The sequence below is a fragment of the Rattus rattus genome, chromosome 2 (genome assembly GCF_011064425.1).
Source record: "Rattus rattus isolate New Zealand chromosome 2, Rrattus_CSIRO_v1, whole genome shotgun sequence".
NCBI classification, from domain to species: domain Eukaryota; kingdom Metazoa; phylum Chordata; class Mammalia; order Rodentia; family Muridae; genus Rattus; species Rattus rattus.
Window position 1 is genome coordinate 178796861 of NC_046155.1, and position 23638 is coordinate 178820498.

General features: G+C 36.6%; 1 protein-coding gene and 1 pseudogene across 4 annotated transcripts; both read left to right on the plus strand.

Moving 5' to 3' along the window:
* The first annotated feature begins 1010 nt into the window (after positions 1 to 1010).
* Positions 1011 to 21794, plus strand: LOC116894571 (vomeronasal type-2 receptor 116-like). Of its 4 annotated transcripts, none has more exons than XM_032896288.1 (6): positions 1011 to 1215; positions 4557 to 4848; positions 9130 to 9870; positions 10578 to 10805; positions 13380 to 13503; positions 20100 to 21794. In XM_032896288.1, exons 1-6 carry the CDS (start codon positions 1019 to 1021, stop codon positions 21002 to 21004), a joined length of 2487 nt encoding a protein of 828 aa, XP_032752179.1. In that variant the 5' UTR covers positions 1011 to 1018; the 3' UTR covers positions 21005 to 21794. The 4 variants fall into 4 exon arrangements, with proteins under 4 accessions (XP_032752179.1, XP_032752177.1, XP_032752180.1 ...); XM_032896286.1 differs by having other exon boundaries at positions 1019 to 1215; positions 9058 to 9870; positions 20100 to 21004; XM_032896289.1 differs by having other exon boundaries at positions 1019 to 1215; positions 9058 to 9870; positions 20250 to 21004.
* On the plus strand, positions 5936 to 6687 carry LOC116894572 (annotated as a pseudogene).
* Positions 21795 to 23638: the final 1844 nt, after the last annotated feature.

Sequence of the window (23638 nt, forward strand, 5' to 3'; positions counted from 1 at the left end):
GTACAAATGAGGGAATCCATGGCTCCAGCTGGTTTTGTAGCAGAAGACTGCCTTATCTAGCAACACTAGAAGGTGGGTTTCCTGGTCCTATGTAGGCTCGATGATGCAGGGTAGGGGAATGCTAAGCAGCTGCGGCAGAAGTGCGTGGGTGGGTGGGTGGGTGGCGGAGCACCATCGTAGGAAAATGGTGAGTAGGAGAGGATAAGAGGGTTATGAAGGAGACACTGAGAAGGGGATTGAAACTTGAAATGTAAATAAATAAAATAATCATTAAAAAGGAAGAAAAAATAAAGCATGCACACAGAGTGGCATTTTCTCTAGATCTTGTTGACCTTTAAAACTCAATCTTCATCATGTAATTTAACTGTGAATCTGTGAAACGGACTAATTTCAGATAGTGCTGGATTAAATATATTTAGGATTTGGTCTGATTATTGATGCTAAAGAAAATGGAGGCAGAGACCTTGTTTAGATATTCTGTTCATATCACTGATGTGAAAGGATCCACATTGTACATGGTTTTTGGATTTCTTTGAGTATAAACATGACACTGGCTTTCTGACTTGGACTTTGTAATACAATGTCTTGTGTGTCCCGAGTGGCTCTGATTGTACCATTACTTGATTTCTCACTGCGGACTTTCTGATACAATCCACTGACATCATTTCAAATTGGGTCCACATAAACACCTTATTGAAACTTTCCACGGACCAAATTTGAACAAAAGGGCTTTCTTCATGCATTTACGAATGATATCATGGAGCCTGAGAAAGAATTATCCTCCTAAGTATTTACTGCTCCTTATTTATTATATTGGCTGTGGACACCAGTTGCAGAGCCCCAGGGAAGAGACTGTTTAAGATTCCTCCAGGGATTCAGAACAATCAGGAAAAAAAATGAATCATGAGAATGCAACAAACCTCTCCTTTGCCAAGAGAAATAAAAGATGGTAGAAATTTGATATGCTGATATGCATGCCACATCATATTCATACTGCCCATGTTTAAGGCAGGAAAAAATGTTCATTTTGACAGTAGTCTTCTTCTTCCTTAACATTCCACTGCTCATGACAAATTTCATTGATCCCAAGTGCTTTTGGAGAGTAAATTTGAATGAAGTTACGGATAAAGACTTGAGCATAACTTGTTCCTTCATCCTTGAAGCAGTTCAGATGCCTACGGAAAAGGATTATTTCAACCAGTCTCTTAATATCCTGTAAGTGTATTTGTATTTTCCATGTAAATGACAATGTCAATATTTCTTAAGTGCTCTGAGGATGAAGATTTAGCAAATCCTTGAGTCTTCTGTCTTGTTTCTAATCTGAACACCAAGAAGCAAGCTTAAATCTTTGACAGATTCTATCCTAATTTCTCCTTTTAATTAATCCAGAGAAGGTTTTGTTTTTCTTCCAGGTGACCTCTGATTTAAAGCCTGGAAGGTGAGGAATAAAGGACTCTCTACACTGACCCTTTACTTAGAACTCTCCTAAGAACAGTATATGTTGGACTCTAGGCAGTGATGACTTATCGAAATAGATCCTGTAATAATTCAGTGTGTTTAATCCCAACTATGTTCAGAAAAATGAACTCTACTGACAGTCCTTCCGTCAGTGTGTTGCTCCTAGAGAGTATGCTGGTTCCAGTAATATTCCTGGGGCATATAATTGCCAGGGACTTCACATACATGCAAACTTACTCTATCAAAATCATTGCATGTGGTTATTTTTTGCCTTCTAATACTTCATCATGTTTGGAAAGAGATTTTTACACTCAGAATATGAATGCCTGGATATATATATTTATGTCATTAGTGAGCAATGCATCCAAGTGTTTTTAAAGATAAAATATAAAAGTGCTGTAGCTTAGTGCTTCACATTGATCATGTACAATCACTGGTTTTTATATTTTATTAAGTTCCATTTGACCCTCTCTCTTTAGAGTAAAACCTTTTTAACATATGGAATTAAATTATATGTCTGCATTCTTTGAATAATAAGGCTATCAATAACAATGGCGACTGTTTATGTCCCTTGTCACAGACATGGGTAAGAGTTGTGGTGTAGGATAGTGGAACATTTTAGAACAATGGAATAGGATTGTCTATTAGGGTTTTCTGTCATTATTTAATAAATGTGTCTTCTCTTTTCATGTCTAACTTTGTTAATCTCTAACCCTTTATATGATATTTATATCTTGTGGGACATTTTTCAGTAATTGCAACAAACATAGGATCACATCCATGGTATTAATATCTGTTTTGTGGATTGAATATAATTTTAAAACAGAGCCCTTAAAATGCTAAGCTACACAGAAAGCTTAAGTAACAGATATTTGTTTAAGTTTAGTTGTACAAGGAGTTTGAGCATTACACAAAAGCTACTCTCAAATTTCTCTTGTGTATTACTAAAATTTTTAATTGAGATTTTTTTCTTTGTGTGGCAATAAAGAATATTCTAAAATGACCTATTTTATAGAGTATAGAAGGAAACCAACACAGGAGTAAAATTTTTGGTGTAAGGGTGATTGTATTTACCTTAAATTTAATTATTAAATATATAGGTACATGTTTAGTATTTACTAATCAGATTATATGAAATTGCAAGAATGTGACAGGAGATATTATCCTTTTTTAGGATTTTTTTAAAATTTATATGTCAAATTTTACATTGTTTCCTGGGTCCCTGTCCATAAAGCCCTTTTCCATCTCCACTACTCTGCTTCTAAAAGGGAGTTCCCTCACTCAAGCAACTACACTGGTGCATTGAACCCTGGCTGAACCAAGGGCTTCTCATCCCATTTTTGCCCAACAATATCTTCCTTTGCTACATAAGCAGCTGTAGGCATGTGTCTGTCCACCATGTGTACTCTTTGGATGGTGGATTAGTCCCTTAGTGCTCTGGTTGGTTGGTATTGTGGTTCTTGTGGGGTTGTAAACCAGTTCAGATCCCTCAATTCTTTCTCTAACTCCTCCAATGGGGACCCTGTTCTCAGATCAATGGCTTTATGAGAGCATCTGCCTCTGTATTTGCCATGTTCTGGCAGAGCCTCACAAGAGACAGCTATATAAGGCTCATGTCAGCTTACACTTCTTGGTATCAGCATTGTCTGGGTTTGCTGGCTGTATGAGTGCTATTTTCCCAGGTGGGGCATTCTCAGGATGGCCTTTCCTTCAGTCTCTGCTCCAAAGTTTGTCTCCATATATCCTCCTGTGAATAGTTTTGTTCCCCATTCTAAAAAAGGCAGAAGCATCCACACTTTGGTTGTCTTTCTTTTGAGCTTCATGTAGTCTGTGGATTTTGTCTTGGGTATCCCGAGGTTTTGAGCTAATATAAACTTATCAATCAGTGAAAAACAGGTGTGTCTGTTTTGGTGTTTGGTTTACCTCACTCAGGCTGATATTTTCTAGATCTATACATTTGCCTATGAATTTCATGATCATTAGATGAACATAAATACAATATAGTATTAATCTCACTATCATGTGGCCTACATTTATTACAAAGCATGAACATATTCTATACAATTTACAGAAGAATCTCTTCTATTTTATAAACATATAATACTGGAGCATGCAAAATAGCACATTAATTTCCTTATTTTCCTAGCTGCTGGTAGGATGCTCGTGTTGTTTTAAAGTAATTGGAAAGGTTATCAAAGATGTTTCCTAGAAATAATTTATAATGATGAGAAGTACCCAGAGTGAATATATCACATTCATTTGTAAATAGAAAGTAGGTGAATGATGATTAGGTGGTGGGACAAATCCATAGTCTCTGTACTGAGTACTTACCACAACTTCATTCCTGCACATTTGAAACAAAGATAATCTACAGCAAAATATCTTATAAAACATTTGGAAATATTGTCCTCTGATAACTTAAATAATTCTTGCTCAAATACATACAAACATATGTATAGGCATCTATCCTTTACCAAATACATGCTTGATATTTAAAGCTATTTAAATGTAAAATTTTAGAAAAGATTTTCTTTCAGCAAAAGATTGAAAGAAAAAATTAACAGGCTCTGGATAGATGTGAGGTGACATGTTAAGAATATTGGCCAGTAAATAAAGTGATTGTAAGTATAGGAACCAAATGCTGCAGAAAGAATATTATTTACTGATAAATCATATTTTCACTTCCTTCACTAATTTAGTTAATTTCACAAGAAAATATCATGAACTCAATGGCTCTCATAACACATGTGTTTTTATATTGCTCAATAATTTCAAAATGAAGACATGATCAGAATTACTAATTTGTTCATATCTGTGGTATTCCCTATACATCCTGATCAAGCATTGAAAAATAAATATATAAATATGTCTTTGGAAAGGATCATATTCTTTTTTATGTATGGGAGACACAGTGTAAGAAATTATAAAGTGTTTGCGATTTTCTAGGTTCTCATGTCAACCCAATCTCACCACAAAGCAATTAGGTTCCATCTTTAGTATTTAGATGCACAAATTTCCAGTACAGTATGGTGCTTTTACTGAGATCGAATGATCATGTATAGATATCTGGCAATAATAAACACTCTACTCTTTTACAGAAAAACAACAAAAAACCACAAATATGCTTTGGCATTGGCCTTTTCAATTGATGAAATCAACAGGAATCCTGATCTTTTACCAAATATGTCTTTGATCATAAAATACCCTTTGGGCCTTTGCGATGGACAAACTACATTACCTACACCCTATTTATTTAATGAAATATATTTTAGGCCTATCCCTAATTATTTCTGTAATGAAGAGACTATGTGTACATTTCTACTTACAGGACCGCATTGGATAACATCTTATAGTTTCTGGATACACTTGAACATCTTCTTATCTCCTAGTGTGAGTTATTATAAACCACAGTTTTTTTTCAGCGCTAGAAGGAGGTCAAATTAGCTGTATTTTTAATAATTTCTCATCTTGACTTGGTAAAAAATTTTACATTTCATCCAAGGAAGAAGGGGCAGAGGAGCAATCAAACAGAAAGCATAACTGAGAAACAACTAAGGCAACTATAACCTGCTGAGGTGTTGTATGTAACAGGGTTTGAGGGGGTGGTGGTGCAACAAGGAAAGAGTGTTGCATAATGGAGCAGGAAGCACGTATGCATATCCCTATGTGAATGTTCATGTGTACACATGTTTATGTGAATACCCCAGCTATATAAACACCCAAAGAAGCTGTAGGCATGCAGCTAAAGGCCTAAGATATCACTTTGTCATGGTCAGGGTCAAGGTGGGAAGGATGTAGGTGTCAAGCTCTAAGGCATCACCAGGGCAGGCAGGGAGGATCCAAAATCTGACACATACAAGAGACACTAGCCTATGACAGTAAAAGATATCCCTTCCATCTCCACTCCCCCTGTTGCTAAAAGACACCTAAACATTTTCCCTATAGTTCCTCCAGCTTTTACCCAACTAATCATCAAAATGTAGAAAACACAAAACCTAAAGCATGGAAAGAGTGTGAGAAGGGAAGTAAAAACAGAAGCCCACAATTATTCTTGTGCCAATATGGTGCACAAACGGAGTTTTCCAGAAATTATGACAGGCTGGGTGGAGTATGTTTGGGTAGGAGATAAAAGTGTTCCTGAGCCCTGAGAAAAAGAAGTAAACGCATTACAGAACTAGATGAGACTTTCGTTAGACTCTAGTACCAGAGAGGCATGAATAGGGAAATGAGAGAGAGAGAGAGAGAGAGAGAGAGAGAGAGAGAGAGAGAGAGAGAGAGAGAGAGCTATCAGGCAGCAGGCAGGTAGGTGGCCAGCTGGCACAGAGGGAGGGAACTAGAAAGTAATGAGCAAGCCAAGGAGCACACCCGATTCCTAGGTTCTGAGGAGAGGGGGAGATTCCTCAGGTTCCTCCGAGGCTCTTTCTGAAGCCAACAGCTCATCCAGTACCCAGTGGGGCAGGCATGGCCTGCCCCGGCCATGGTCTAGTTGCTGAAGGTGAATCAGGGAGTGAAGCTCAAGTTTGATTTTTTTAAGGGAGAAGATCACAAGTGAGGCAGAAGACATGGTGTCAATTTTTTTTATCCCAAAGAAGATATTAGAGCCTGAAGGAACCAATACTAAATATCCATGACCTAAGTCAAATTCCCTCAGAAAATATCATTGCAGTTCTTGAACCCATTCTCCTCACCAATAGCCATGATGTACTGGACAGTCCCACTAGCAAGAAGTGCAGAATGAATGAATGTAAAGGGGCCTTCCAAGGAACCAAGATGTTTGTGATGACCAATGGGATGTTGACAAACAACCAGAAGCTTGTGGACATTATTCAGAAACACCCTAGTTTCAGCTGCTGATCTTGAAGCATCACATGGTCAAAATGTGGATTCATCTCTTTATTCCAAGAATAGAAGAAGGGAACAATTTCAGAGTGCAAATTCAGGAGGAAACAGTTGCATAGCTAGCAATTGTCAAGAGTGAAGCTGTCTTATCAGGACTAAATTTTGACATATACTATATTACAAGAAAAAAAATTGCTTTCTAAAATAACTAAATATCCCCATGTAGAGGACTGTCACCACACTGTCACAGAAATTGATGAGAAAGAGTACATCATTCTCTGCCTATCATCTCAGCACTGGGGAACCAATATGGCATTCTGTATGACATGATCCTGAAAAAAATTTGAGATGGTCAAATGATCCTGGAGCAGTAATGCAGAGACACTGTAGCGTGGACAAGGACAGTCTGCCTCATAGCCTACATTGCTTTGGTATTTATATGACTATTGTGAAGGAGAAAATGGCTAGAAATGGGCCAGGAATTATTACCATCATGTCTCTTTGGGAGACTTTGATAGATATTAAGAAAGTTAATGAATGGGATTGGACTTATGTGCATGTCAAGCTATGTAGTTCCAGGGTACTTGGTACTTACTAAGCATAGACATTATAGGCCTTCTGCAAGGCGCCACCCCCAGAACTCCACAGATTCCACAAAGGAGTAATAGAGAAAGCCATGAAGAATTTGTTGGCATGGTAGTAGAGAGAATCTTGTAGCTTGACTGACAGGCAGTCAGAGAATTTCTTTATTTAAACAAATCTCAGTAAGCAGAGATTGTTTCTTGCTGTTTAAAACATAGAACACAACATTTCAGTCCCCAGATATGTGTTATCATCATCACGGTCATAAATTTAGATTATCAGTGTTAAGCTGTGAAATAACCTAGTTACATTTATAATCATGGTGCTATTATAAGTTTTGTCATCAGTGAAAAACTGTGATGGAACAGAATTATATTCTACAAACATCTCGTCTGTAATGCAACTCCCCCTACCCCATTTTTATTAAATTGAGTATTTCTTATTTACATTTCAAATGTTTTCCCTTTCCCAGGTCCTGTCCATCAGCCCTCTAACCTTCTCTCCTCCATTTCCATAAGGATGTTCCCATATCGCCCCCCACATCAATCCTGTACAGTGTGGGTCCAACCTTGGCATGACCAAAGGCTCCCCCTTCCACTGGTCCCCACTAAGTCTATTCATTGCTACATACTCAGTTGGAGCCCAGGGTCAGTCCATGTATAGTCTTTGTGTAGTGGTTTAGTCCCTAGAAGCTCTGGTTGATTGGCATTGCTGTTTTTATGGGGTTGCAAGCCCCTTCATCTCTTTTGGTCCTTTCTCTAATTCCTCCAATGGGGGTCCCATTCTCAGTTCAGTTGTTGGCTGTTAGCATTTGCCTTTGTATTTGACATGTTCTTATTGTGTCTCTCAGGAGAGATCTACATCCTCTTCCTCTCAGGATGCAATTCTTAGTTTCATCCATTTTATCTAGTTTTGGTGCTGGTATATATATGGGGCACAGGTGGTACAGGCTCTGAATGGCTGTTCCTTCAGTCTGTGCTCTAAACTTTGCCTCCTTTTCCTCTCCTATGGATATTTTTGTTCCCGTTTTAAGAAGGAGTGAAGCATCCAAGTTTTGGTCATCCTTCTTGAGTTTCATGTGGTCCGTGCATTGCATCTTGGATAATTTGAGCATTTGGGCTAATATCCCCACTAATCAATGAGTGCATACCATGTGTGTTTTCTAGTGATTGGGTTACCTCACTCAGGATGATATTTTCTAGTTTCATCCAATTGCCTATGAATTTCATAAAGTCATTGTTTTTGATAGCTGAGTAATATTCCATTGTGTAGATGTACCACATTTTCTGTCTCCATTTCTCTGATGAATGGCATGTGGGTTCTTTCCAGCCTCTGGCTATTATAAATAAGGCTGCTATGAACATAGTGGAAAGAGTCATTGTGGTGTTCTGATACCTGGTTCTTTCATATTTTTACACAGGATTATTATTCCAGCATTAGAAGATACTTTATATGGAGGAGATAACTCCATCCAATCTAAATTTGTTTCTGCATATTTTCCTCAAGAGATAAAATTATGAGTCCTATTTATTTTGCCCCTAAATTACCTGAGTATTTAGTAGTATGATTTTTTAAATCTAATCTGCTGCTAACATTTTAGGCTGCCAAATCTTGTTTATATTTTTAAATTTACTTTGTTCTGATTATCTGTTTCTGGAGGAGACACAGAGGCAGAAATTCCAAGTGTATTTTGGAGTCTTATCCTAAAACGGAGGTCTCTGGCAATTTTATGTGAATCATATCATCTAGTATACAAGGAGTACGTTCAAGAAGGGCAAGATAAGAATATTTTTCCCTAAAAACTAAAGCGTATTATGCATAGGACATTCCTGTTAAATCTTAGAAAAAGTGTTTCTGGATCAAGGCACAAATGCCATTAAAAAATTAGTCAAAGATTCCAAGTTGTAAAAATAGTATACTCCCTCCAAACAGTGAAAACATAGATATCAAGAATAAAACTGAAAGACAGAAAGTCAATAATTCCAACATTTTGTTATATCTATGTCAAAGAACTATGCTTGCTAGGGATCCCATTAGAAGTGGATGTTCCAGGATTCCAAATTTGTTCATTTGAATCAGAGATGAGGTGAAAAGGCACAGGTAATGAACTGTTTGGAGGTAAATACGATTACAAGATTGTTAAGTGCACTACACCTCATGCTGCTCTCTGTGTTGTAGTTCCTTCAGCTTACCTATGGACCTTTCCATTCCACCTTCAGTGATAATGAACAATTTCCATATCTCTATCAGATGAACCCAAAGGACACATCCCTAGCTTTGGCAATGGTCTCCTTCTTACTTTATTTCAAGTGGAACTGGGTCGGCCTTTTCATCTCAGATGATGATCAAGGCAATCAATTTCTCTCTGAGTTGAAAAAAGAGAGCAAAATCAAGGAAATTTGCTTTGCATTTGTGAGCATGCTGGCAATCGATGAGAGTTCATTCTATCATAAAACTGAAATGTACTACAACCAAATTGTGATGTCATCCACAAACGTTATTATCATTTATGGGAAAACAGACAGTATTATTGAGTTGAGCTTCAGAATGTGGGAATCTCCAGTTATCCAGAGAATATGGGTCACCACAAAAGAAATGAATTTCCCTACCAGTAAGAAAGATTTAACTCATGACACATTCTATGGGACTCTTACTTTTCTACACAGCCATGGGGAGATTTCAGGCTTTAAAAATTTTGTACAGACATGGTACCATCTTAGAAGCACTGATTTGCATCTAGTAATGCCAGAGTGGAAATATTTTAACTATGAAGCCTCAGCATCTAACTGTAAAATATTGAAGAACTATTCATCCAGTGCCTCATTGGAATGGTTAATGGAGCAGACGTTTGACATGGTCTTTAGTGATGGAAGTCAGGATATATATAATGCTGTATATGCCATGGCCCATGCACTCCATGAGATGAATCTGCACCTGGTTGATAATCAGGCAATAGACAATGGGAAAGGAGCCAGTTCTCACTGCTTTAAGGTAGAGTTTCTTTTATTGGATGATGTTTGGTGTCATCAATTGCACAGCCATTTAGAGACTCTCATATGCCCACAATTAATACAACAGGAAGTATTTTCCAAAATAAATAGGCTTCTGAACATTTTTCCTAAAGAAAAGGAAATCTTGACTATTATAAAAGACAGTGTAAAAAGAAGGCAAACCTTATCAATGAAAATTTGTGGTTCCATACAGAGTGTCTGAATACCCATCAGCATATCCTTCTGATATTGGATGGATATAAACAGTACTTCCTCATGAATATTCTCTATAAGTAGATGAATATATATATATATATATGTGTGTGTGTGTGTGTGTGTGTGTGTCAGTTATATGGAAATCATTTTAAGGAAAGGTTTTCATTAGTGTTCTCCTGTAATCCTGCTCCCAGTGTAGGCTGTGGGTAACTTACTTGGATTACTGAGAGAAATCAAACACAAAAAGTGTTTATATTCAGTTCCATCTATAGAAATTTGTTTATATGTATGAATGTATCTTTCTCACTGTGTAGATGTATAAGTTTTACCCTTTCTGTGTATCAGTGTTCATATTTGTGCTGCTTTGTACATGTACATTTATCTCTCTGAGTATAGAAGTGAGCAACAATGTTGCCTTTACCATGAAATTGGAATTCCTTTTATGCCTTGAAGGAATTGTTTATACATTATAGTACAATGCTTTCATTTTAGATAAACTCCTTTCTCAGAAAGACCCACTTCACTAATCCTCTTGGGGACAAAGTGATTATGAAAGAGAGAGAAATACTGCAAGAAGACTATAACATTTTTCACACTTGGAATTTTTCTCAGCACATTGGTTTTAAGGTGAAGATAGGAAAGTTCAGCCCATATTTTCCACATGGCAGGCACTTTCACCTATATGTAGACATGATTGAGTTGGCTACAGGAAGTAGAAAGGTGGGTGTGTACTAACTTATTGTTTTTTAATACACGGTCAGGTGGATTCACTGCAGCATATTATAGTGAAATATTTTGCTACATCAGGAACCAATTTTTATTCTTCTATATAATGTTTCTTTTTTCATGTTTTTATTGGATATATTTCTTTATTTACATTTCAAATGTTATTCCCTTTCCTCATTTCCTGTCCATAAGCCCATTATTCCCTCCTCCCTGACATAAGTGTGTCCCTCCCATCCACCTGCCCCCTTACCACTGCCCTCCTGACAGTCCCTTGGTACGGGGGGCCCAACCTTGTCAGGACCAAGTTCCACTTCCACTGGTGACCAACAAGGCTAGCCTCTGCTACACATGCAGTTGGAGCCCCGGGTCTCTCCATATATAGCCTTTGGGTAGTGATTTAGTCCCAAGGAGCTCTGGTTGGTTGGCAATTTTTCACACCTGCATAAAATATACCTTTGTCATATCAGAAACATTTCTGAAATTTAATAAATATAAACTGTTCTTTACCAAAGTTTGATATTCTTTTCTTTAACTTGTACAATATTTTCTTCATATTATTGTTGTTATTTCACAGTAATCTCCTCCCTTCCCTTAAACCTGTGGAAGAGATGTAAATAAGAGTGAGATTAATATTACAGATATGAAACACTAAGAGTCATAATTGCTAACACCTGTTATTATACCCAAAATTGGTATAATAGAAAGTCACTTATCAGGTTCATTAATGAACACATTTACAGAAATTCATATTCATAGAAAAATCACTTTTAAATAAACTTGAAAAACTCCTTGACTCTTTAAGTAAGATGAACAAAAAATGAAAGGAACATATAGACAGCACTAGAAAAGCAGACAAAGAAATGGCTTTTAAAACACTTCAAATAGAGCAATAACAGAAAGCTGACAAAAGTAACAAGTAATTTTCAGTTATAATTGAATATTTTTGTTTACATTCTCTAAATGATATCAAAGACAACAAGGCTCATTTATTTTTTAAGACATGCCTTGTTTGACTACATAATATGGAAGACGCAATCACATACAAGAAGAGAACATTTTTATAAAATAAATAGAGGAAAACATTATACTAGGCAATAAGAGGGAAAAGGAAATTAGAGAACAACACTTGGATGGATATGTCTGGAATCATTCTTGACTATAACACTACCAAAAACAATACAACACAAAAGAGGAAGATCATTCTCTGATATCAGACAGAATTTCCTCAAAGATTTAATCCATGGTTCAAAGAATTATTCTTCAAAAATATTCAGAATTGCCTCTTAACCAAGCCCAACACTCATGTAGAGTTAAAGAAACTAAACAAGTGATAGAAGAGGAAGAAAACATGTCTATGTGACATGTTTTATTATTATATGGAAAATTATTATCCATGAAAGTCAGAAATAATGCCAAGGTTTGTTGCTTCATGTTTTTATCCACACACTTTAAAGGCAGAGGTCTGAGAATTTCTTGCCTGTCTGCCAGATATTGTGTGTCCAAATGAGCCAAATGTGATATGGAGATACTACCTTAAAATAAATTAACATAAAGGACAAACATAAGCCCATTTTCCTTATTTAAATTCAAAATAATCTTTAAAATATTGCAAAATATTAACATAAATCTAAATAAAGTGATGGGGGAAAAAAGGAAAATGTGTGCTGATCTTCATTTGGAGTATTAATCTACCAATACTTTATGGTAAAGCCCTGTTTCATTAATATCAAAAACATCGAAAGAATTCTCCAAAACTTGAATTAATTTTAAACCACCTAATTTACCCAGCATTTTCCAGAATTCGCAGCCACTGTAGAGCATTTTGACCCTATGAACACTCCATATTCAAGGTCATGACACATTAATTTTTTACTCCCAACCACATTAAACCAGTGTCAGCTTATTCCACTATTTTTATATACAATATTTCATGCTTTGTAATACTAATTTATTAGAGATCATATTTTCTATATATGTTTTTAGGACATATATTTCCTGTTTCAAGTGTATTCAATACTAATTTGCTTCTCTGTTGCTTGAATTAAACTTTGATCATAAGCAAAGTGAGGGACAAGGGGTGATTGGACTTAGGGCATTTAGCATAGAAAGACAAGTGTGGGATGATGGAACCTGGAACTGAAGCATGGATCTTAAAAGAATCATACACAGTGATATAGGCACTCCTATATCAATTAACAATTAAGAAAATGCTTCAAACATATGAGGACAGTCTGGTGTGGGCTGAGAACATATCTCAATTCGAGTTCCCTCTGTTTTTTCACAGTACTTAGAGCCAACTTGAAAATAATTACCTAAAAAACATCAGGTTGCAATCTCTGTAGTTTTTGCACAGCGCTATCTTTTTTTCCCCTTGTATTACTAGACTTTCTGAAACAATCCAACATTTCTTCAATGTATTTCCAATATTCATAGCTGGTCACAATAGAAAAATTGAAATGCCAATCAGTTGGTGTAGATAAATAAGCTGGTTGAAATCTTTATGTGCTAACATAGAACATAAAAGAAATAGTGAAATCTCATGTGAGAATGTATCTGAATTTTTCTCAGATGCCATCCTCTGTGTGCAGTGCAGATTGTAGTCCTGGATACAGAAGATTCTGGAAGGAGGGAATGGCAGCCTGCTGTTTCGTTTGCAGTCTCTGCCCTGAAAATGAAATTTCTAATGAGACAAGTGAGTGTTTCCTGCTCTGATAAATCCTGAGAATATATATTCTTTGTCTGCCACACTGGCATGATAAATTCAACTAAATGGCAATTGAAAATATAAAACATATCACTTTTATAATTTGCTAGTTAGATAGAAAAAAATTAACAAAATCCTGACAAAAACAAATGAACACACACAGACACACACACACACACACACACACACACACACACACACACACACACACACACTCCTTGTGCCAAGGACCACATATTGATTCATTGCAAATTCATGTCAGGTTGCAATTTGACAAAGAAATACTTTAGAAAATAAAAATGCAATTTGAGGAAATTCCCCACAAGATTTTTCGAACAATTCATCTGTTGTAAAACCACATGTACATTAGACTTTAGTCACTTTTTAAAAAATTTAATCTTGTCATATTCCATTAATACTTCTGATATACATATGATTATGCACACCATATAGATATAGAACATGAAGAACTGAATATAATATCAAATCTACTGGACTAGTTCATGAGACTGCTAGGCACAAAATCCATGCTCTCTCAAAAATTAATATATAATATGAATGTAGTTGCAAATTCATGAGAAACTGATAAGTAGTATAATATTCTGATGGCCATGGTCAAAGCAAGATGGGATATGAATCTAAGAAGTAAGCGATAAGATTGGATGCTCATTTAAATCATTTAAATCATTTGTTGCTAAGAAGAACAATCTGAGTTTATTCCCGTGATGCATGTAGTACAACCAAGCAACGTACTCGGAAGATGTCTTTTGAAGGCATGCGACCCACTATGCACTGTGCTAGAAAAGATTTTTATAAGTGTACTGAAATTCCTTTCGACGTAAAAAATAAGTATTAATATTTACATCAATGAGTTCCACAAAAAATCCATAAAATATTTTTATTACATTAGTAGCTCATCTGTGTAGGATGTGTAACATAGGTTAAGGTAATACGAGGAAATAATACCCCTATAGTTACATTCACATGCTCTTGTGAAATATCTGACATGGGTGCTGGGAAGTGAACTCAGGTTCCATGGGAGAGGAAAATATACTATTTATAGCTTACTCAAATTCTTAGGCTTTTAGGCAACTTATCAAAAACATACCTCTCCACACATGCCTTATTCTAGACAAGAATTCTGAAAACCAAGGAAGCACATCAACATTCTTTGAAATGACATAAAAATTAAGTGCAATTACCATCACAGAACATATTGTGCAAGGATTTTTTTTATTGGATATATTTTATTTACATTTTAAGTGTTGTTCACTTTCCAGGTTTCCTGTCCATAAGCCTCATATCTCCTCCCCCTTCTTCTATAAGGGTGTTTCCCTCACCATTCCCCACTTCATGCCAATCCCCCCCAACATTCCCATACACTGCATATAAAACCTTGGAAAGACCAAGGGCTTCTCCTTCCTTTGGTGCCCAAAAAGCCATATACAGCTGGAGCCATGGGTACATCCATTTCTTTTGGATAGTGGTTTAGTGCTCGGGAGCTCTGGTTGTTTGGCAATATTTTTCTTATGGGGTTGCAAGCCTCTTCAGCTCTTTGAATCCTTTCTCAAATTTCTCCAATGGGGATCCCATTCTCAGTTCAATAGTTTACTGCTCTCATTCGTCTCTGTACTTGACATGCGCTGGCTGTGTCTCTCAGAAGACATCCACATCAGGTTCCTGTCAGCGTGCAATTCTTAGCTTCATAAATCGTATCTAGTTTTGGTGGCTTTATCCCCATGTAGGGCAGGCTGTGATGGCCATTCCCTCAGTCTCTGTTCCAATCTTTGCTTCCACTTCCACTCCTATAAATATTTTTGTTACCCTTTGAAGAAGGAGTGAAGCATCTGCACTTTGGTCATTCTTCTTCAGCTTCATGTGGTCTGTGGTCTGTATCTTGAGTAATCAGACATTTTGGGCTAATACTCACTTATCACTGAGTGCATACTGTGTATGTTGTTCTGTGATTGGGTTCTCTCATTCAGGATGATAATTTCTAGTTCAATCCATTACCCTATGAATTTTATGAAGTCATTGGTTTTGATAGAGTAGCATTCCACTATGTAGATGTACCACATTTTCTGTATTCATTCCTCTGTTGAAGGCCATGTTGGATCTTTCCAGCTTCTGGCTATTATAAATAAGGCATAGAGTGGTTGTGACAGTTATCCATCCCACCAATATTGGAGGAGTGTTCCTTTTTTCCTCCATCCTCACCAGCATCTGTTGTCACTTGATTGTTTGATCTCAGCTTTTTTGACTAGTGTGAGGTAGAATCTCAGGGTTGTTTTTGCATTTCCCTGAAGACTAAGGATGTTGAGCATTTCTTTAGGTACTTCTCAGCCACTCGATATTCCTCTGCTGAGAATTCTTTGCTTAGATCTGTACCCCATTTTTAATACTGTTATTTGGCTACCTGGAGTCTTACATCTGGAGTTCTGTGTATATGTTGGATATTAGGCCTCTATCAGATGTAGGATTTGTAAAGATCTTTTCCCAATCTGTTGGTTGCCAATTTGTCCTAATGATAATGTCCTTTGCCTTACAGAAATTTTGCAGTTTTATGAGGTCTCATTTGTTGATTCTTGATCTTAGAGCATAAGCCATTGGTGTTTTGTTCAGGAAAATTTCCCCAATGCACAGGTGATCTAGACTCTTCACTACATTTTCTTCTGTTAGTTTGAGTGTATCTGATTTGATGTGGATGTCCTTTTTCCACTTGGACTTAAGCTTTGCACAGAGCAATAAGAATGGATCAATTTGCATTATTCTACCTGCTGACCTCCAGTTGAACCAGCACCATTCATTGAAAATGCTTTCTCTTTTCCACTGGATGGTTGTAGCTCCTTTGTCAAAGATCAAATGACCATAGCTATGTGGGCTCATTTCTGGGTCTTCAATTCCATTTCACTGTCTCTGTATCAATACCATACACTTTTTTTTTTTATTAACTTGAGTATTTCTTATATACATTTCAAGTGTTATTCCCTTTCCCGGTTTCCGGGCAAACATCCCCCTCCCCCCTCCCCTTCCTTATGGGTGTTCCCCTCCCAACCCTCCCCCCATTGCTGCCCTCCCCAACAGTCTAGTTCACTGGGGTTCAGTCTTAGCAGGACCCAGGGCTTCCCTTCCACTGGTGCTCTTACTAGGATATTCATTGCTACCTATGAGGTCAGAGTCAGGGTCAGTCCATGTATAGTCTTTGGGTAGTGGCTTAGTCCCTGGAAGCTCTGGTTGGTTGGTATTGTTGTACATATGGGGTCTCGAGCTCCTTCAAGCTCTTCCAGTTCTTTCTCTGATTCCTTCAACAGGGGTCCTGTTCTCAGTTCAGTGGTTTCCTGCTGGCATCCGCCTCTGTATTTGCTGTATTCTGGCTGTGTCTCTCAGGGCGATCTGCATTCACATTTTGATCATCCGTCTTGAGTTTCATTTGTTCTAGGCATCTAGGGTAATTCAAGCATTTGGGCTAATAGCCACTTATCAATGAGTACATACCATGTATGTCTTTCTGTGATTAGGTTAGCTCACTCAGGATGATATTTTCCAGTTCAACCATTTGCCTACAATTTCATAAAGTCATTGTTTTTTGATAGCTGAGTAATATTCCATTGTGTAGATGTACCACATTTTCTGTATCCATTCCTCTGTTGAAGGGCATCTGGGTTCTTTCCAGCTTCTGGCTATTATAAATAAGGCTGTGATGAACATAGTGGAGCACGTGTCTTTTTTATATGTTGGGGCATCTTTTGGGTATATGCCCAAGAGAGGTATAGCTGGATCCTCAGGTAGTTCAATGTCCAATTTTCTGAGGAACCTCCAGACTGATTTCCAGAATGGTTGTACCAGTCTAATACCATACACTTTTATTACTATTGCTCTGTAATACTGCTTGAGGTCAGGGATGCTTATTCCCCCAGAAGTTCTTTTGTTGTTGAGTGTAGTTTTCCCTTTCCTGTTTTTTTTTTTTTTTTTTTTTTTTCTGGATGAATTTGCGAATTCCTCTTTCTAACTCTATGAAGAATGGAATTGGAATTTTGATGGGTATTGCATTGAATGTGTAAATTGCTCTTGGCAAAATGCCCATTTTTACTACATTAATCCTGCCAATTCCTGAGCATGGGAGATCTTTCTATCATCTGAGATCTTCTTTAATTCCTTTCTTCAGAGACTTGAAGTTCTTGTCATACAGATCTTTTACTTGCTTGGTTATAGTCACACGAAGGCATTTTATATTATATGGAACTATTGTGAAGGGTGTCGTTTCCCTAATTTCTTTCTCGGCTTGTTTCTCTTTTGTGTAGAGGAAGGCTACTGATTTATTTGAGTTAATTTTATACCCAGCCACTTTGCTGAAGTTGTTTATCAGATTTAGTAGTTTCCTTGCTGAACTTTTGGGATCACTTAAGTATACTATCATATCACCTGCAAATACTGATATTTTGACTTCTTCCTTTCCAATTTGTATCTTTTTGACTTTTGATTGTCTGATTGTTCTGGCTAGGATTTTGCCTACTATATTGAATGAGTAGGGAGAGAGTGGGCAGCCTTGTCTAGTTTCTGATTTTAGTGGGATTGTTTCAAGTTTCTCTCCATTTAGTTTAATGTTAGCCACTGGTTTGCTGTATATGGCTTTTACTATGTTTAGGTATGGGCTTTGAATTCCTATTCTTTCCAGGACTTTTATCATGAAGGGGTGTTGAATTTTGTCAAATGCTTTCTCAACATCTAATGAAATGATCATATGTTTTTTTTCTTTGAGTTCGTTTATATAGTGGATTACATTGATGGATTTCCATATATTGAACCATCCCTGCATTCCTGGAATGAAACCTACTTGATCTTGATGGATGAGCATTTTGCTGTGTTCTTGGATTCGGTTTGCAATAATTTAATTGAGTATTTTTGCATCCATATGTACAAGAGAAATTGGTCTGAAGTTCTCATTTGTTTTTGGGTCTTTGTGTGGATTAAGTATAAGCATAATCGTGGCTTCATAAAAGGAATTGGGTAGTGCTCTGTCTGTTTCTATTTTGTGGAATACTTTGGACAGTATTGGTAGGAGATCTTCTATGAAGGTCTGATACAATTTTGCACTAAACACATCTGATCCTGGGCTCTCTTTTGTTGGGAGACTTTTAATATCTGCTTATGAGTTATGGGGTTATTGAGATGGTTTATTAGATCCTGATTTAAATTTGGGATCTGGTATTTGTCTAGAAAATTGTCCATTTCCTCCAGATTTTCAAGTTTTGTTGAATATAGGCTTTGTAGTAGGATCTGATGATTTTTTGAATTTCCTCAGATCCTGTTGTTATGTCTCACTTTTCATTTTTGAGCCCTGAGTTTGATTATTTCTTGCCTTTTTCTCTTCTTCGGTATATTTGCTTCTTTTTGTTCTATAGCTTTTAGGTTTGGTATCAAGCTGCTAATATATGCTCTTTCCTATTTCTATTTGGAAGCACTCAGAGCTATGATTTTTCCTCTTAGCACTGCTTTCACAAAAAGAATTCAGAAAAACCAAGGAAGCACATCAACATTCTTTGAAATGACATAAAAACTAAGTGCAATTACAAACACAGTTCATGATGGAAGTTAAAACATAGAAATAGGGTACTATTGGTTAATACATACTGTCTTGTACTTGCTCAAGGATTCCTCCTTTATATTGCTCATTCGATTTGTCAATACTGATGCCATACTTGAGTACATTCACAGACACAAAGTCCCATAGGAAGGGAGATGAGTCAAGAATGAAATTTGGTCAGCATTCCAAAATAGAAGGAACCAAAGTGAAAGACTTCTTTCTACAAAGTATCTACAGTTTTTCCATCATTGTTAATATTACTGCCCCTCATGAACAATAATCAGACCTTTTGTTTACTTATTGCCAGATGAGGATAAATCTGAGGGCTTATTTCTTTAATATTTTCTACTCTTCAAACATTAATATTATGCTACCTTTCATTCTTCAAATTCTTATGACTTAGGACAGAAAGCACTTAAATTCAAAAATGCAATTCTTACTTTTACATAAACACATGCATATAAATATATAGACATACATACACATCCTAACTGTTCAATTTAGTGTTGTTTCTCTATTAAAAATTTCAAGCTAGTGAATTCTCCAGTACCTGTTACAGGCCTTGTTCCAGTAGATGTCAGAGTCTCAAGGTTTCATAGGGAACATATTCATAAAACAGTCAATCATCTCAAAGAAGAGTGTGTGTAGGGTTCTGTATTTATAAAATATACCCAACCTCAGTGTGGTTTCTAAATTTATCTTCTCTGAATTCAATAATTATACTTGGTATCAACAAAGAAACAAAAAGTAGTTTAGGTAATCATTGTTTCTGATAACAACTGGTATTAACTTTGTTGAATAGACAAAGAAAAGATTTTTCTTTTCTCTTAAATCTTATTAACATTATGAATTAAAAGCAGTTCTGGGCAGCAGTGTCCTTCAACTTAAATTCTCAGCATCAAAGGCAGTAATACAAAGACTGTTTCAAGACCCTTACTTGAAATACATTTTCAAGAAAATTTCAAATGCAGCACTAACTAAACTTTCCTTTGGATATCAGATATGGATCAGTGTGTGAATTGTCCAGAATACCAATATGCCAATACAAAGCGGGACAAATGCATTCAGAAAAATGTGATGTTTCTAAGCTACAAAGACCCCTTGGGAATGACTCTTGCCTTCATAGCCTTCTTTTTCTCTGCATTAACAGCTGTGGTATTTTGGGTCTTTGTGAAGCACCATGACACTCCTATTGTGAAGGCAAATAACAGAATCCTCAGCTACATATTAATCACATCACTCTTGTTCTGTTTTCTCTGCTCATTTTTCTTCATTGGCCATCCTAACAGAGCAACTTGCATCTTACAGCAAGTCACATTTGGAATTGTATTCACTGTGGCTATTTCTACAATTTTGGCAAAAACAATCACTGTGGTTCTGGCTTTCAAAGTCACAAACCCAGGAAGAAGGCTGAGAAACTTCCTAGTATTGGGTACACTCAACTACATTATTCCCATATGTTCCCTGTTTCAATGTATTCTGTGTGCAATCTGGCTAGCAGTTTCTCCTCCCTTTGTTGATATTGATGAACACACTGAGCATGGCCATATCATCATTGTGTGCAACAAAGGCTCAGTAACTGCATTCTACTGTGTCCTGGGATACTTGGCCTGCCTGGCACTTGCAAGCTTCACTGTGGCTTTCTTGGCAAAGAATCTGCCAGACACATTCAATGAAGCCAAGTTCTTGACCTTCAGCATGCTGGTGTTCTGCAGTGTCTGGGTCACCTTCCTCCCTGTCTACCACAGCACCAAGGGTAAGGTCATGGTTGCTGTGGAGATTTTCTCCATCTTGGCATCCAGTGCAGGGATGCTTGGATGCATCTTTGCACCCAAGATTTACATCATTTTAATGAGACCAGAGAGAAATGCTATCCAAAAGATCAGGGAGAAATCATATTTCTGAACAAATTATTTCAGAATTTCTATCAAATGTAAACATGGTATATACCCACCAAATATTGTGTTACAGTGCATGTATCTAGATTTAGAATCACTCTCACTGGTACCCATAGTGATGTCTAGAAATATCATATCTACCAATCTTGCATACATTGTCCATAAAATCTTGTACACATTCACTAGCTTAGTTTCCTGTGGGAGAACTAAAATTCTCAAATTATTATTACAATTTTATTCATAATTTTGCTCTCATGGCAAATCAGAACTCATTTTCTAATTTCCAGTAACAACACATACATGACAGAATACTGATTTTCAGCTATTCTTTAAGCTATTGGCCAATAGGCTAAGGTGGAAATGTTCTTTTTCTTTCTGAAACACAAAAATATTATATCATATAATACACAGAAGTCAGGGACCCCTATGGATGAATTGGAAGAAGCTGGCTGAGTAGAAGAGTGACCCATAGGAAGACCAGCAGTCTTACCTAACCAGGACAACCAAGATCTTGCTGACACTGAATCACTTGCTAGGCAGTTGATTTGAGGCCCCTGACACATATCAAGCATAGGATTACATTGTCTGGCCTCAGTGGGAGAAGACAACCTAACCCCCTAGAGACTTGAGGCCCCAGGCTAAGGGAAGGTTGGGGGTTTTGAAAGTTGGGGATATTATCTTGGAGTTGGGGAGGGGTATGGGATGAAGAAGAGTCAGGAGGCAGGTGCTGGTTGGAGTATAATGACTGGACTGTAAATAAAAGACTAACAACCAAAAATAAATAAAATAACTTAAAATAAAATATGTTTGTAGATAATATCAACCTGATATTAGTTGTAATTATAGAAATGATAGGTAAAACTACTGATATTGGAATTTACCTAATTTTTCTCAGAAACTGCCTTTTAGTGTACATTTCTGATTGAGGTTCTGTACTCAGAAAATTCTGTAATATTGAGTTGGGAGACATATGATTTAATTATGCTGCTTCCTTGAAAATATAAATTCAGAAAAGAAAATTTTGTGTTTGCAGCTGCACTACATCATTCACAATTGTGAATTCTTCTCCCTCAATCAGATGTTGAATGGGTCTAAAATACATCAGCATTGACAAAATTATCATTTGCCTAAGTTAGTCTTCCTAGAAATATGTTCATTAATAATGTCCCTTTAAGGAATAAATTCTACATTAGCATCCATATTTTACTCATTGAAAAATCATGGAAAATGCCACCTTGGCAAAGAAAGATTTATTATTCAAACATTGATTTATGGGAATTCCTAACAAATTTTTATAATAACTGATCTACAAAATTACGTGTATTATATTACAATCAGAATTTTAATATTTACTTATTTTTTACATTTATTTATGTAACCCTATATTTTCTGGTCAGCATGTAAGTTCAGGATCCAGTGGTGAAAAGCTAATGTCAAAAGCTCAACTGGACAATACTTGTTGGATGCTGTGATTTAAGATTCAAGCCCTCAGTTAGATTAATGAAGAGGATAAATGATCACTTGTCACATAAAAAAACTGCTAAAGAAGATACAGAACACTTTAATCATGAACTAGAAAGCCCCACTTTCAAAATTCATAGGACTTGATATGTAAGAATTTTTGGATAATTTTTGATACATGATGTATAGAATGTGAGGAATCCTGTATTTCATATTTTTATACATACACACTTATTGTGCTGCAATATAATGGGTTAAAATGTTATTACACACTTAGGCACAATTATGCAGATTGTGTTGTCAACTACAAAACCAATATTACTCAAAAGAGTATTATTTGTTTAGTGTTGGCTACATATAAATGGAAAACTGGTAGTTTTAGCCTGCAAACATTTATAACTAAATTAATGTTTTTATAAGACATGTGTGGCCAGTATCATCGCTAAGCATTTAAATCTATTAACACTATATGTGATGAACTGAGGCCGTCACCAGGTCTATATAATAACATGACACAGCCTGACACATGAAGGTGTCTTCTGAAATTCTTACATTTTAACATATTAGATACTGAAATTGTTATACAAATAGTTATAAAATTATTTCTAATAAAACAAATAAGAGTAAACACTTTTTAAAACAATAAATACAACAAAAATTTTAACCAAAGAGTTTTTATTATTTTACATATGTGTATGTTGGTTCAGTAGGCACACAAGTGCTTGGAGGTATATACAAGTGCGTTACATTTGAGAGGCATCCAGTGACCCTGGCATTAGACACAGAGATAGTTGCAAAAAACCTGACATCAGTAGAGGAACAGAACTCAGATATTCAGCATGGGTACTACATTCTCGGCACAGTTGACCCAAATTTCCAGGCCCATAAAAATATTAACTAATAATCATGTTACATAAATGCATCTTTTTGGATATTTTACATATTTACATTGCAAATGTTATGCCCTTTCCAGGTCATCCCCTCACCCATTCCCCTCACACTGCTTCTAGGAGGATGAGCCTCCTCCCACTCACCTATTCCCTCCTCAACAACCTGTCATTTCCCTATACTGGGGAAAAGACAGGACCAAGGGCTTCTCCTCCAACTGATGTAAGCCATTGTCTTCCTCTGCTACATATGCAGCTGGATCCAATGAGTCCCTCCATGTGTACTCTTTGGC

Bases quoted from the DNA above. Each gene is read 5' to 3' on its own strand.
- LOC116894571 (XM_032896286.1), top strand. From the start codon at position 1,019: ATGTTCATTTTGACAGTAGTCTTCTTCTTCCTTAACATTCCACTGCTC. The intron at 9,871-10,577 runs GTAGAGTTTCTT...CTTTCATTTTAG, and splicing joins CCAGTTCTCACTGCTTTAAG to ATAAACTCCTTTCTCAGAAA. The intron at 13,504-20,099 runs GTGAGTGTTTCC...TTTGGATATCAG, and splicing joins TGAAATTTCTAATGAGACAA to ATATGGATCAGTGTGTGAAT.